This window comes from Entelurus aequoreus, linkage group LG05, assembly GCF_033978785.1.
Source record: "Entelurus aequoreus isolate RoL-2023_Sb linkage group LG05, RoL_Eaeq_v1.1, whole genome shotgun sequence".
In the NCBI taxonomy this organism is placed as follows: Eukaryota; Metazoa; Chordata; class Actinopteri; order Syngnathiformes; family Syngnathidae; genus Entelurus; species Entelurus aequoreus.
The window spans coordinates 44,757,650-44,774,820 of record NC_084735.1 but is presented as its reverse complement, the minus strand read 5'-3'; the positions used below and the strand labels follow the sequence as shown (position 1 = coordinate 44,774,820).

Below are 17,171 nucleotides of genomic sequence, written 5' to 3'. Positions count from 1 at the left end.
CAATGTTATGAATAGGGAGAGTCATATATTCGATACATTAAAGATACTGAACATCTTCATTAATTGGTGATATATTGGTAAACAGGTACAACTTACATCCTGATCACAATGCAACACGATTCAAAAATGTCTAGCCAATGCTAATTCCATGTGGTTGTTTCAAAGTAGTTACACGTGTAGTTGTGCCTCCAGTGTATTTGATAGCAGCGTGGCACATTTTGCAAATAGTGTTAATTTTATTAAAATGCCCTTTTTCTCTTGTAAAACCTATTGTGCTACCAAACTTCAGATTTTAGGTGTGGAGGTAAATGTACATCAGCTCTACCATGCTTGCCTTGTTGTTGTTGCGTTGACTAAAAATAAGTTAGAGATTTAGAATTTGGTAATTACTTTTTCATTTTTTTGTTAAAAATACCATCAAAATCCGATGACCCTTGGATTTTCCCCCTAAACCACGATTGAGCTGCTCTACCAATGCATTCGTATCTTGCATGAGCATTTTTTCGGTTCGATGCAAACCGATTAATCTTCTCATCCCTAGCGATGAATGATGATAAGGACAGTTTGCAGGGGGCATGTAATCAATGGGGTCTTCTATGAAGAGGAAAAACATGCTATTATTAAAAACAATTAGACATTTTGGATGCTTTTTTTTATTCACAGATACTCCGTGTTTATTTTGCAACACAAAGAAGTGCAGCGGGAGAGTTGGCAATTCACACAATGACAGTTGGCATGTTTGGCTTGGCTCCTCACTTTTAATGTTATGTCAACTGGATGTTAACCGAGATATAATGATGAACAGGTTGCATTTGCAAGTTGGGTTAATGTAAGTGATATGATATTGTGCTTAGAGTAACGGGAAAACAAATATTGAGTAGAACAGCAGGCTTCTAGCTGCTCCTAAATACAAATCATAGCAAACAAACTCCACAAAAATATTTTTTTTACGGGTTTTTTTTTGCAAAAAATGAAAGAACAAGTCTGCTTACTGTATAAACCAACTACTATGGAAAGCACAAGTGATGTAACTTCCTCAAAGTCCAAGCTAACACAAGCTGGTCAAAGTTGCTTCCTATTGAACATCAGCTCCCCCCACAATGTATGTTCATCTGCCATTTGTAGGTCCTTGTTCTCTTTAGTACTGATCAGAAAAGACATACAGGCAAGACATCTGCGAGTGTTTTGTTTGTCATGTCCCACTAAGACACGAACATCCAGTCAGTGGAATGACCATACTGGTATCGTACATGGTACAGATAGCTTATCAAAATTTCGTAAAGAAGACAAATAGAATAATCCCTATTCGTCATATTTCGTATATTCTGGAGAACCAGAGGTACCATGAGGAACGCCTCATGTAAATGCTTGATGTGTTTCAAATATTTGAAGGAAACGTATAATAGCAAAAAAAATGATGAGCAAATTGAGGATTTTTCCTCTAAAGTACTCTACAAGTATCAAGTAATCTCAAGTAGCTCTACAGTGGCAATATATTACAATCAAGTCAATTTCATGGAAAAAGTAGTTTAAGACAGGCTCCCAAATTAATATGCATTAGAAGCCTGTATTTTGAACCCTCTGAGCATAACACAATAACTTCATGTTGTATTGCTGCCATACTTGGTGTGACCAGGAAGAAAAAAAGCTAACTCTGGCATTCCAATGACAACATAATAAAATATGTGCGCAAAACCATTGCCAACTTAATAAACAAAGGAGCCTACTTTGAAATATTACACAGTTCTTATCAATGACCTTTTTAAGAAACCACATGTGTGGGAAACTTCCATTTTTGACCATAAGAAAGTCAATACATCTTAATTTACCTCACTTAACTACAATGTTTCAACTTTTTGTTTTTTGGAGCTCACACAGAACAGGCTGAAGAACAGTCCTGAAAATAGACACACTGTCATTGCACTATAATTTAGTATCAATTCATCAACAACTTACAGCATGCTGACCATAGACTATAGTCTGGGCCACGGTGTTGGTAAGCTAGTGGGAGGCAGAAAGGCTCAGTGTTGCAGCACTCATTGCAGTTTGGTTGTGGTAATGACCTATCACTGCAGCACAATGCTGACACTATCACTATCCATCAAACGGTATTAAAAAAGGCTCCAACACACACATTTCTCTGAACCTGGTAGACTCGATAGATTTAATCTACTTCCCAAAACTAGAATCTCACATCCATCCATCCATCCATCTTCTTCCGCTTATCCGAGGTCGTGTCGCGGGGGCAGCAGCCTAAGCAGAGAAGCCCAGACATCTCTCTCCCCAGCCACTTTGTCCAGCTCTTCCCGGGGGATCCCGAGGCGTTCCCAAGCCAGCCGGGAAACAGTCTTCCCAACGTGTCCTGGGTCTTCCCTGTGGCCTCCTACCGGTCGGACGTGTCCTAAACACCTCCCTAGGGAGGCGTTCGGGTGGCATCCTGACCAGATGCCCGAACCACCTCATCTGGCTCCTCTGGATGTGGAGGAGCAGCGGCTTTACTTTGAGCTCCTCCTGCATGACAGAGCTTCTCACCCTATCCCTAAGGGAGAGCCCCGCCACCCGGCGGAGGAAACTCACAATCTTATAAAATGCAACTGTATATTGTGTAAGCTGATTAATCAGTGTTCATTGAAAGCAAAACATATATACCATGAGTAAATGAACTAATGGCTATAATTACTTAAATGTACAATTGTGGCTTGTACAGCCCTTTGAGACACTTGTGATTTAGGGCTATATAAATAAACATTGATTGATTGATTGATTGAATTAGCGATATTAGATACCTAATAATTAACTAAACTAAGGCACTGGTTGGTAGGAGTTTCTGAGTATCCTGGTTACATGATATACTGTAGTATTAGTGAATGTGAATTATATTTTCTCCAGTGACTCAAAAGCGCTTTACATAGTAAAACCCATTATCTACATCTTTAAGTTACATTTAAACCATCGTGGGTGCCACTGGAAGAAGGTGGGTAATGTGTCTTGCCCAAGGACACGACAGCTGTGACTAGGATGGTGGAAGCGGAAATCGAGGCTGAAATCCTAGAGTTGCTGGCACGACTGCTTTACGAACCGAGCCACGCCGCCCCGATTATAATTAAAGCTCTAAAATCCATCCATCCATCCATTTTCTACCGCTTATTCCCTTCGGGGTCGCAGGGGGCGCTGGAGCCTATCTCAGCTACAATCGGGCGGAAGGCGGGGTACACCCTGCACAAGTCGCCACCTCATCACAGGGCCAACACAGAGACAGACAACATTCACACTCACATTCACACACTAGGGCCAATTTAGTGTTGCCAATCAACCTATCCCCAGGTGCATGTCTTTGGAGGTGGGAGGAAGCCGGAGTACCCGGAGGGAACCCACGCAGTCACGGGGAGAACATGCAAACGAGGCCGGGATTGAACTCACGACTACTCAGGACCTTCGTATTGTGAGGCAGACGCACTAACCCCTCTGCCACCAAAGCTCTAAAATGTTTTATTTAAAATGCCTTTATTGAACAAGACAGTCATTTAATATAATAGAACATGATTAAGGTGGAGCTTATATAAAGGGGAACTGCACTTTATTTTTATTTTATTTTATTTTTTTACTTATTTTGCCTATCGTTCACAATCTTTATGAGAGACAAGAGACAAAAGTTATTTGGTTTTTTTGCCTTCTAACATAAAAAATCGGCTCGTTTTAGGTGGCTAGCAATGCAGCTAACGGGAGCAATCAATTATACCTCTAAATCACTTTAAAAAATGCATTCAAAAACCGTCAACAATACTTAATTTACGTTCGGTAACCTGTATAATAACCAAGCGTAGCGGAATTGTTATTGTAAGAGCGAACACTGAGGAACTCTTTTTCAATCGTAGTAACACATCGGCATGTTTCTGTACTAACCGTAAAAGCTAACTACTGTAAGAGATAAGCTAACTTCTACGCCAACACGAAAGACGTTTGGGTTTGTAATGCACAACACTGCGATACAACACATGAACATTCATATTACAGCATCTGTAAAGTATTAGCCCACATTTCATGTTAGGTTTGTACACAGCTGAGCTAGCCAGACAGTATGTACTGTAGTTGTACTAACACGCATGGCGTGCAGCGTGTATCATGATCGATATTAAAGTGACTCACTCGATGGACAGTTGTTCGTCTGCTCCAACTGGCGGGGGGCGTTTCCGGTTGATTTTGGGTAAGCTATCAATTTATGTCAAAGTATATGGGCTCCAAGTTCTATATTTATAGCTTTCATCCCCCTCTCCCGGCTACCGTCTGCTTCAACGTCTCTCTTCCTTCCTGCTCACTTCTATAAGCAGCAGTATATTTAGCTTCGAAAGTGTATGATTGTAAATTCTCATTTGTCCAAAAACAGTCCTCTTCATTGTCTATTACCAAGTCTGCCATGATAGGAACACACATGTTGCCAGAAGTCAGGAAACTGAAATCAATTTGCGGAATAAATCAGTCCCGGAAATGATTAAAATGATCAAAATACGGTAAATATTGAACATATTACATATTGTTATTAACATGTCTGTTACTACATTATGTATATAGACTTGCACTGTGTATATAAAACATTGTTGGAGGGTTTTGAAGTTGTTTTAGAGGGCTTTGAAGGCTACAACGGTGACTCCCATTAGCCGCATCTTTCAAGCATTTATCATCTTTAAATTAATAAAAAATAACAGGACATGTGTGTTCTTGTTTCTCATAATGATTGTGAAAGATAGGAAAAATTCCCAAAAAAGTGCAGTTCCCCTTTAAAATAAATTTAAAAAAATAACTGAGCTCTTTCTAAATAAATGATGGATAAAGTTCAGTTCTTTTAAATGTAGTCTACTGTTGCTAAACCTGCAACTCAAGTCTCAACAATATAAATATTTTCTTTGTAAAAAAAAAAACAACAACACAAAATGAAAATAAACACAATCCCTAAGTGGCTCAAGAAGATCACAATCTAAACAATTTATAAAAAAAAAAGATTTCAAAAAATAAATAAAAGTAGGCCTCAGCTAAAAACTGACACTGACCATGATTTGGAGACTTGCTCATAAGTTGTTGGTGTATTTGGTGAGCTTTTAAACATTTCTTGCGTCAATTGTAATTTGATTTTATGTTAAATTAAAACATAACATGTATGCATACGGTTCTTTGTGTCGTTTTTGCTAGCTGGTGTTAGCCCTCTTTTTCAGTAACGAGTTAGTATTTGTTTAACTCATGCCAGATGCAAAGGTTGGCTAGTTATTTTCAAGACAGCATTAATGTTGCCTTAAATTTAACATATAGCGATCATGTTGATGTGTTGCCTTCTCTTGCTGACACTGTCTGTAAGCACGTTTAGCACGTTGGGTAATCTTCTTCTTCCAAGCATTGGCTATCTGTATTTTTACAGCGCCAAAGCATTCCAAAGCAGCCATTTTAATCATTTTAGTTCAGTTCAGTGGACTTGCACCCTTTTTTTAGTGGATTTTAACCCGTCACTTTTTCATACCACGGTACACTTTAAAACCGGTAATCGACTCATGCCTACAGACCTATGAATAATTTTATTTTATGAAAGAGGCTTGACCAAGCCCCATTGATTATTGTAAAGTGGGTTTACATGTTAAGTGTGATTGTGATAAAGTATTAATCGGTCACCTTCAGGATGCCTGAATTTGCAGCACCTTTTTTTTTTTTAAACGTGGTGGCCAAAGTTGCCGTGGTTTGAGGCTCATTTTTTTCACTAATATAGCATAGTCTGTGATTTTATGATATATATATATATATATATATATATATATATATATATATATATATATATATATATATATATATATATATATATATATATATATATATATATATATATATATATATATATATATATATATATTTTATTTATTTATTTTTTTTTTTTGTAAAAGTTTTAAGTATTCTTTGAAACCAAACCCACAAAATTGTTACACATCACTCTTACTGTGTGTACACAAGAAACATTATTAGACAGTTAACATGCATGTTTGAACACTGCCTAGAGACAAATTTGATTGGCGAAAATGACGATGGTTGGCCAAAATGTGCGTTAACGTTAGGGGGATTGGACAAAGTGGTAAGGCTGTGTATAATTTGCGGGGATTGGTTGAATTTGCAAAAATGGCGCGATCACAACATCACACATTTCTGGAGGGTTTGATTTATCCATTATACATCCCTATGAGAAGCAACATCTACATGACTTGCATCAAAAGGTCTGAAATAAAAGCAGTTATTTTGCTTTATAAAAATTATAAATTGGAAGATTAGCCTCGCTTGTTAGTCATTTTGTGCATAATCGGTTACCTAACCACCTGTTTCTGTAAGTGTTTGTGTGCATGAAGAAATAAACTATATTGCTGCTTTTCGATTTATTGTTTTGAGTCTTTGTGTTCTATCTGCAAAAATACATGCCCTCACACCCGCCACCGAGTTAAAATTGAAAAACATAGCTGCTGTGGTGTGGGTGTGTGTCTACTAATACCAAACATAAACACTATCTTTACTTCTAGCATGTGGAGTTTGTAGGTGTTTGCTGTTAATAGGCGCCAACAAAGCAGATCTTGGTAGGTTCAGGACAGAACATAGTGAGGGTAGTACATATTTATTTAATCACTTTTCTTGACATGGGTCTAAAATAAGACTGTTAAGAAAATTGTTTCAAAAATATTTTGCCTCTTAAATCCTTGATGAGCAATAAGTTGCATTTGAGTGAATTTGAAATGGAAATCTTGCGCAGACCCATTCTGCTCAAGGCAGAGGAAGGATGCGAGACTGAGGTTTATAATCCCAGCTCCTCCATCATGCTTATTCGCAGACAATTTTTACTCCTGCTACCCAAATCAGTTACTGCATAGAACAGAGTTCTACTTGCTGAAGACAGACGTAAAATTAGCCCAGTACAAATACAGTATGTTCACATAATTCATGTCACGAGAACAAACCATAAAAACATTTAATTGCCTTGCATGACTCAAGGCCATTTGCATCTGTACTCGTCGTCAGTTGATTACACATCTCAGTCAGAACTTGTCTTACAGACATGTGTCGACACATGACATGTTCGTCAGCTCAAATTTAACCAAACAATGTGCTCGCCGTTTACATTTCAGAGACCAAGGTGTGGCAGGCAAAGGTACAACAAAAGCAGACCTGTCTCGGTTTCCTCCGGTCTCCCTGCTTGGTTCCCCATGTTGGTTCTATCCGCGACTCCCACAGACGACTAATCCAACAATCCGTGGCTGCTGTGGAGCGATGAATGTGTGTATGGGGTGTCAGCGGGGTCGCATTTGTTCAGCATCCACAATCACCACCGCTCAGTCGCAGCGAGGGAGAAACAGAGGAAATATCCGATTCTTCCATTTCTTCTTTCCTACAACAGGTCTCCTTTTATGCTGTCTTTCTCGCTGTGTCTGTTTGTGTGTGGGTGTGTGGGTGTGTGTGTGCGTGCATGCGCGTTGCTGAGGCAGACTACGTGTCCCATCAGTGAGTGGCTGCCAGTGTGCGTCAAGACACTAGAGATTACATATATCCTCCAAAAGAGTGACAGAACGGTATGCCGACGGGCGGGTGAGCAGGCAGCATTATATGCAGATCATTATTGCTGTGATGAGTACTGGAATCGGGAGGCGTGGCTTCCCCGGCCGCACTCACATTTACACACCATTCCTGCAACTACTCCGACCACTACTTCTCATGCCAGGACAAGCAGAACAATGATAGTAACCATCCCTCACATTGGTAGATTCCTCACATTTAATGCTGAGTTAAGCATTCAGCAGGAGCTACAGCTAGAAGCCAAGTTGGAATGTTGTATAACCGGTCATTTTCTTACATAATCCTCTCTCTTTGGAAACAATTTTTTGGGTATATTTTTAATCAAAATATTTTATATCCCCTGACATGTTTAGCTATTTGAGCATCTCTATTCCATTAGATTAAAGCAGACTGTTTATCAGCAGCCATTTATTGATAAATGATACCATAAGCCTTAATAGTTGTGTTGTGTTCATGTTAGGTCAAAGCTTTAAAACTGGTTCATACTGACTTTAATTAGAAAACATTGTGGCTGTTGTTCATTGTCTTTTTCTGCCTACATCAGCTTGGACAGTAAACCTTTCTAGCCCTTCCACAAGTCTTGGGAATGTAACATTAACTATTTTTATTTCTGTCCACCTCTCTTTAGATGCTACTTTTCCCCTCCACTTAGTCCAGCACATCCACGTTGGTAAATAAACATGTCCCTAATCCTGCTAAGAATGTTCTCCTCACCACATGACCTCCGTCTCTGTGGGCACAACAGGCCTCTTTTAGGATGTATCAATCCCTATCTTCCATGCATTTGTATGGATGACAGTGTCACAAGACAGAAAGCTAAGATAAGAACGAGCTTAAAAAGTAGATGTGTTTCTGTCAGGGGGGTTCAACTGTGGAACAGGTTGGATGATTCCTTAAAATGTTCCAGTTCCATTCACACATTTAAAAAACACTTTAAGACCAATGTCTTGAAAAAATATATCACTCTTGAATCAATACAGTAGTTAATACTATGATCAATGTTAATTCAAATACTAAATGTGGGATATAAATAGGGATGATGTTTGATAAGGAATTATCGAGTTCGAGCCTATTATCGAATCCTCTTATCGAACCGATTCCTTATCGATTCTCTTATCGAGTCCAGATAGGTTGTTGTATATGGAAAAAAACACACGATTGATTGATTGATTGATTGATTGACAATATTTGGTTTAACAAAAGCTCACTTTTATTATATACTAAAAAAAAAAAAATCTAATAAATAAATAAATATTGACTGTTACCCACCTAAAAAAATTAAATAAAAAAATAAATATTGACTGTTGTTACCCAAAGAATATTAAGTGGGATTTTTCAGAGAAACAAATATATACAGTAACACAAAAACAACCTGTCTCTGTGATCACTATAGGTGTGTAAATAATAATATAGTGTTAAATAAAATCAGTCCCTTGGGCACAAAACTGAAAATAATACAGCTCTCCAAAAAGTGCACTTCTGCTGCTATTTGACTTAACTGTTTGTTATGATGCTTTGACATTTTTGCACTTTATTTCTTTATCGAAAGAAAATTCTATGAAGAGAAAAGTTGTTTGCAAATGTGGTTACAATGCTAAAAAATGAAAAGTTAAAGCTAAAAAAAGAAATACACTTTATTGAGTTAACATTATTTCTTTATGGGGGAAAGATGTTATGAGCTAGAGAATATAACAACTACACTACCCATCATGCAACGGGAGTTACAAGCATGCGCGGACACCCCGAAAAGTGTTGCATGTTGCCACGCTGTGAAAGTAAACGTCAAGAACTCAGCCAACACGCCTCGTCTGCATTATTTATGATTAGACAGACAACACATATACAGTGTGATTTTGTTTTGTTCACAAGGAAAGAAAAACAAAAGTTAAAAAAGGGAGATATGTTGTATATATATGTATGTGCTGCGGTTGCATTAAGAACGTTGCGACAGCTGCCGTAAAGGAGGTGCGTTGCTAGCCTGGTTGCTATGTTTCCGGTTGGTCGTAAAAGTGTTCGTCATGTGTTTTTACCCTGCTAAAATCTCTCAGTAAAGTTATTCGTTGGATTATACCTTTTGTTTCGAACTTTATTACACCTTGGAGCGCTTTTTCCCGTCCATTGTTTTCCTGCTCTCCCTATCTGCGCCTAATGACTGAGCTACATGACGTCATTTCTTGTGATGTCCCACGGAGCATTTCTGGTCGGGACGGGATTCCACTCTTTTTCTTTACTATAGTGGTCTCGATAACAGGTACCGGTTCTCAAAAAGGTATTAGAGTCCGAGGACTCGGTTCTTTTCTTATCAAACAACCGGGAAAACCGGTTTCGAGTATCATCCCTAGATATAAATAATAATAAAAGTATAATTGTTTGTATATAGTATATAAATTGGTGCAAAGGTTTAACACGTGTACAAGGATATTTCACATGCCTTTACTGTGTATATAATTGAACTGTGTTTATGTTGTGTATAATGTGTATTTATAATATGTTGTACAAAGGACATTTAGTAATTTTCGGAAGTTCATCTTGTACTTGACATTGTTTATAGGGTTAAGCGCAATAAGTGTACAACTTCAGCCTAAACCAGACCTAGGCATTCTGCGGCCCGCGGGCCGCATCCGGCCCTTTGTGCGTCCCTGTCCGGCCCACGTGAGGCCAATTATAAATTACAAAATACATTTTAAAAAGTATCTATGTCGAGTGTGCAATACAACGGTGCTGCTTTTGTTTTGAAAATCGTTATTTGTATTACTTCCGTGTGGACGTATGCGTGTGCGTGATTGTGAGTGAATGTGAACAGCTGCAATTACAAAATAAAGTTGAAAAAACATCTATGTCGTGCGCGCAATACAACTGTGCTGCTTTTATTTTGAAAAGTATTATTTATGGGCGTGTGTCCGTGTGTAACCTGCGAGTGAAGGTGCACATGCAGCGACAAGTGATGCACGGTTTACACCCGAGACGCTAAAAAGAGAAAAGTTGATGAGGAATGCCGTGTTTTCAACAAGACATGAACTGCAAAGCAACGTCCCCTCTAAGGTGCGTGCCTGCGCAATTGCGCACTGCTCAAGCGTCCGCTGCGCGCAGCAAGTATATGCCGCGCACCAAATCAAATCCCATCTGAATTCTAAACAAAATAAACATATTTATTCTATGGAATTTTGCAATGCAACTTTGAGTGACAGTGACAACAAGCGGCCCTAAGTGTGTTCGTCAACACCGTTCAATTGAACACCGTTCAATTATTGTAACGTGTATCGAGATGCTTCGAGGACAGGAATTATATCGATCACTTTATTTAGCAAAACTGTTTATATTCGGACATAACCACACCAAAAACATGAGTAAAACAATTCTATCTCGAAAAACTAGTCATTTTCTGCCGTACAAACCAGGCCAAAACCAACTTTTCATCTGTCACCAACACGCATAGCACTAAACCACTGGTGCGTTTATGGCCACACAAAAAGTCGGACAACTCAAACACCACACAAAGTTACACTATGACTCCTCAGTCATACGTGTGCTTATTTTACTGTCATTTATTATTAATGTTAATTTATTTATATTAGTCATGGAATGCTGTTACACACACTATGTTGAAGTATTACTATTATTATTAATTATTATTATTATTATTATTATTATTTATCTTACGGTATATATCAAAAATAATATTGAGCAAAATGTAATTGAAATATTGTCGATGTGGCCCTCCAGCAGTGCTCGGGTAGCTCATGCGGCCCCCGGTAAAAATTAATTGCCCACCCTTGGCCTAAACCCTTTCGGTCTGCAACATTTTCATTTTCAATTTATGAATGTACAACTGTTTGTTTATTTTGTTGACGATTGACCGAAGAATAATAAAATAAACAAGTGTCCAAGGGAACTAGAAGAATGGCTTCTTTGTCATTATACTGAAATATACAAGGTAGCACAAGATTTCAGCCTCAATGATGCCAAAACCTCTGAAGATTTTACTCTTTTCGAACTTACAAAATGTTGTCACAATGTTGGATACTCATGTTTAACAACGTCAAAAGGTCAAATCGTAAGGTTCATGCATATGGGCATGAACTTGCACACAGTTTTGGATAACTTGATTTGCGGGCATTTGCAGTCTTTTTAAGATTGCATATGTTGTGAATAGGGCTGCAGCTATCGATTATTTTCAATTAGTTGGTTAGATTCATCAAGTAATCGGATAAAACAGACTTTTCTAGCTTCATCGCATATTTTAGGGAAAATAGTTGAAATAAAATGTTATTTGCTTGCCATAACCCTAATGTTTTTTTCTAAAAAATGCACATCATAGGGTTGCTGAAAAAAATAGATATACACCCAAACCTCAATTTGTATTTATTCCGATTTTCCATTGAACAATTATTAGTGTGTAAACTATGTCAGCGTATTAAAAGTTCACATATACAGTATAAAGGAGTCCAAGCGGTCCGAATTTTATCAATTTGTATGAGTTACACTCAAACAATTAATCAAAGCGACAGAATATGAATCAAAGCTTTTTTCTAATTGAATTAATCAAGTAATTGTTGCAGCGTGTCATTCTTGGCCACCTGTGTCAGCAAACCTCCTCCCCTTTTACTGAGCAAAACTGCTGCTACTGGCACTTCCGTATACATATTCCTTCTCATTTCATGTCCTCCCGCATGCTCTAGGTCTTTAAAATGAATACAAAAAAATAAATACTTGTGTTTGTCAACGACATTTAGGCTACTATGAAATTTAATTAGTCGCTGAACTCAGAAGGATAAAAAAGGCAACAATGGAACTTGGTTTGTGGAAACACAAGTCGAAGTAGGATGAAGTATTATTTTCATCTAATCTTGGCATGCGCACAATAACACCAACATGCAGTGGCTTAAAGGGTGGTAAAAGCAGCTTTTTTTTCTCGATCCAAGAAGGGGCAGGGGTACCTTGCTGGCCGGCGAGTCTATATATTGTTTAAGAAGTTAATTTTCTACTGTAACTGGATAAAAAAATAGTGGTGATGTTAAAATTCAAGATATATATTTAACAGTGTACATTTTCAACAGATAAATACTGCTACTTTTGGAGAGGACGGGGTGTGGACGGCTGTAATTGCAACCTGGGAACGCATCCACAAACAAACATCTTGCAAACAGACTCATAAAATAGGTTATAAATGTGACTGTGGAGCAAAATTCACACAATATTTAAAGCATATCCAATTATTTAGACTACAATGATGTATTTTTACATGTACATTAGAATCATAATAGGTACATTTAAAAAAGGGCCAGGTGTGTTATAGTTTTAAATTCTGGCTTGCTAGGATCCTTATAAGACCGAATGCATCAAAAACAGGACAGCGGTGTTTCATGTTGTACGTATGTATGAATATGGATATTTGTAGTTGTAATCATGCAAGAATGTCCAAGACAAAAAGTCATCTTCATGTGTAGTCAAGTCTTTTTACTGCTTGCGTCAGTTTAGGTCTACCATGGCTGGGAGTGTATGTAGTCTGAGGCATCCCAGTGGACTGAGGCATATGTGACTAATCTATTTGACAGATATGAGTGTCTCAAGACCCATACACTTCCCTCTTACGGCCTACTAAACTGACATCCACAGACAGATGGGATCCAGTGGTGACGAGATACTACAGCTAAGTTTGTACTTTATTTAATTACAACCTAAACACACTCCAGGTCATCAGCTTGTTTCTCAACTTGCTTTTATTACAAGTTAAGTGGTGAAAGAAAGACATACAAATCATGACAGACACCTTAACTGGTGGTGATATTTATAATACTATATAACCACTGGTACCTGTAAAACTATGACAACATAAACTAACATAGCATGTGTTTACTAAATCTAATTATCACTCTGAAATAAATAAAACCAATGTGACTGACTATGGGTCTATTAAAGTGTGTTTCCCTGTACAGTGGTAATTATTTGTACTCTCACCATGCTGGTTAATTATAGAGAGGGACAGTCTATGTCTCTTCCTTTAGCACACTCCACAGGGACTCCTCCTCCAATGAAAGCTTTACTGAAATATAGATGAGGTATTTTAAATAAGTCATCAGGATGGGGCTGGGGTTTAACCCATTGTCTGACAGCATGGCAGAATTGCTAAAGGCCTACTGAAATTAATTTGTTTTATTTAAACGGGGATAGCAGATCCATTCTATGTGTCATACTTGATCATTTCGCGATATTGCCATATTTTTGGTGAAAGGATTTAGTAGAGAACATCGACGATAAAGTTCGCAACTTTTGGTCGCTGATAAAAAAAAGCCTTGCCTGTACCGGAAGTAGCATGACGTCACAGGTTGAAAGGCTCCTCACATTTCCCCATTGTTTACACCAGCAGTGAGAGCGATTCGGATCGAGAAAGCGACGATTACCCCATTAATTTGAGCCAGGATGAAAGATTTGTGGATGAGGAACGTGAGAGTGAAGGACTAGAGTGCAGTGCAGGACGCATCTTTTTTCGCTCTGACCGTAATTTAGGTACAAGCTGGCTCATTGGATTCCACACTCTCTCCTTTTTCTATTGTGGATCACGGATTTGTATTACCTCGGATACTATATCCTCTTGAAAATGAGAGTCGAGAACGCGAAATGGACATTCACAGTGACTTTTATCTCCACAACAATACATCGGCGAAGCACTTTAGCTACGGAGCTAACGTGATAGCATCGAGCTTAACTGCAGATAGAAACAAAAGAAATGAACCCCTGATTGGAAGGATAGACAGAAAATCAACAATACTATTAAACCATGGACCTGTAACTACACAGTTAATAATTTCCAGCCTGGCGAAGCTTAACAATGCTGTTGCTAACGACGCCATTGAAGCTAACTTAGCAACGGGACCTCACAGAGCTATGCTAAAAACATTAGCTATCCACCTACGCCAGCCAGCCCTCATCTGCTCATCAACACCCGTGTTAACCTGCGTTCCAGCGATCGACGGAGCGACGAAGGACTTCACCCGATCATCAGTGCGGTCGGCGGCTAGTGTCGGATAGCGCGTCTGCTATCCAAGTCAAAGTCCTCCTGGTTGTGTTGCTACAGCCAGCCGCTAATACACCGATCCCACCTACAGCTTTCTTCTTTGCAGTCTTCATTGTTCATTAAACAAATTGCAAAAGATTCACAAACACAGATGTCCAGAATACTGTGGAATTTTGCGATGAAAACCGAGCTTTTTGTATTGGATACAATGTGTCCGAATACCTCCGTTTCAACGATTGACGTCACGCGCATACTTCATCATACATAGACGTTTTCAACCAGAAGTTTCGCGGGAAATTTAAAATTGCACTTTATAAGTTAACCCAGCCGTTTTGGCATGTGTTGCAATGTTAAGATTCCATCATTGATATATAAACTATCAGACTGCGTGGTCAGTAGTAGTGGGTTTCAGTAGGCCTTTAAAGTACCAAGTAAGAACCACTTTACAGAAATAACAATTTTGACTCAGTGTAACAAGCTGTAAGCCAGGTATCCTTATATTACTTTTTGTTGAACTAACTTAAATCAGTGGAAAAGTAAAGCACAGTGATATACTTTTTAGTACAGTTTTAAATATTTTTTTATTTGCTTTTATCAGCAATTGTATTTCTTCGCTAAGCCGGTCGAATATTTTTATTGTGGTTGGTCAATTTATTGTTTTGATTATTGAAATTTCACTGAACTTGTACAGCACATGGGACAGCTTGAGCTTTTTTCAAATGTGTTTTATAAATAAATCATGATACTTAATATTGAGTCTTTTGTTGTCAGTTTGCATATTTTTGTTGTTAACGGTCTGCAACAAAATGGTTATCTTGTTACTTTTTCTATTACATTGCACCCATTTTAAACTTTTAAGCATTTTTTTTTACTTATAATTTACAGTTGAAAGATTGATATAATTTTTTCCTACATTTAAAATACTTCCTTGTGGTCTACATAACATGTAATGGTGGTTCTTTGGTCAAAATTTTGGACAGATTATGTTTTACAGATCATCTTTCAGCTGCTGTCTGACCGTTTCTGTTGAATAAACCGTTTTGTGGGAGGTCTTGTTAACGTGCCTCCACTTCAACACTTTGCATCTTTTCCCTGTCAGCCATGTGCTTCTATATCAAGTCTACTGATAGGTATAAATTGGAATTATACGCTCATTTGTAAGTAAGTACATTTTATTTATAAAGCACTTTTCACAGATAAAATCACAAAGCGCTGTACAAAACATAGGTGAAGTAAAACAACAATTCAATTAAAACAACAAGGGCAACACCATAAAAAGGATACAAAGTGGATTAAAATTGGTAGTTAAAAGGTGCATTAACTAATAGCTTTACTAAAAAGAGAAGTTTTCAAATATTTCTTAAAAGTTTCAACACAGTCAAGATCACGGAGGCACTGGTGCAAATTGTTCCAGAGTCTGGGAGCTATAGCCTGGAATGCCAGGTCTCCACGGGTTTTAAAACAAGTTTTTGGGATCTTTAGAAGACCCTGGCCTGAAGACCGGAGGCTGCGCCCTGAAGAGTAGGGGCATAGCAAGTCAGTGATGTACTGATGGGCCCCACCATGCTATGCACATAATGTCAGGACTAAAATTTTAAACTCAATGCAGAATTTAACTGGAAGCCAATGAAAACTGGATAAAATGGGGGTCATATGTTCTGGGTGCACCGGTCAAAAGTCTGGCAGCTGCATTTTGTACAGTCTGAAGTCTCTTTAGCGTTGACTTGTTGAAAAGAGTGAAAAGAGAATTCCAATAGTCAATACAAGACGATTTGTATTAGCAATGGCAAAAGCAGAAGATGCGCTTATACAAGCCAGTCTGCCCCATAACAAGAGAATAGAGAAAAAGAAGGAGCTTATTTGCGGACTGCCGCAAAGCTTTTCAGGTAAAACTTTACCATACATGGAAATATCCGCTAAAGTCACACTTGGGAAAAATGTCACAAACTGGGCAAATTCTAAACGTCTTGTTTGGTCCAAGTATGAAGGAAGGCAAGATTTGTGTCTAAATATCTCCGCCATAATTGCATGGTTTGATTTAAATTTTTCGGGACGTATGCAGATCCGAAATACACAGGTAACAATAGGTAAGAAAAGTTTATTTTCCACAATAGGCCCCCTTTAACTCTTTTTGTTCCATTTAGTTTGATATAATGAGGCTTTCTGATAATTCATGTTCATCTTAATATGGGTGTTAATCACATTAGTCCACATACTTCCTTAAACAAAAAGTATGCACATCACCTAAGAATGGCTCAGGACACTATACATTCAAGATTATATTAATTGCAGTTGTTTATAAGGATAACAATAAATGTCTCACTTCCCTGATGATTGTGCTAGTGGTATAGTATGCAGCAATATGCCTATTTGCCTTTTTCTTTCTTTGGTTTTTTTTGTGTCCTTTCCAGCTACTCAGGCAAATCATACTGTTGATGTAGATAACCATATCAACTGTACAGATTTACTTTACAAAAGAGAAGTGTGGGATACTTCTCTTATGGCCTTTTTTGTATTTGACTTTATTAAATGTTTTTATATTGTTATTTGGCGCAGCTGGGCCGCAGCA

The 17,171-nt window shown here is 38.1% G+C and overlaps 1 protein-coding gene across 9 annotated transcripts in view; it reads right to left on the bottom strand.

Moving 5' to 3' along the window:
- Window positions 1-17,171, bottom strand: part of specc1 (sperm antigen with calponin homology and coiled-coil domains 1) — a 149,094-nt gene that overhangs the window by 92,368 nt on the left and 39,555 nt on the right. The window contains exon 1 of one of the 9 annotated variants that reach the window (XM_062048201.1): window positions 7,183-7,633. The exons of the other annotated variants lie outside the window; for them this stretch is intronic. Coding sequence (XP_061904185.1) covers window positions 7,183-7,222 — 40 coding nt within the window. The 5' untranslated portion in view covers window positions 7,223-7,633. Of the gene's footprint in view, window positions 1-7,182; window positions 7,634-17,171 lie in introns of those variants that run through there. 9 annotated transcript variants of the gene reach the window in all.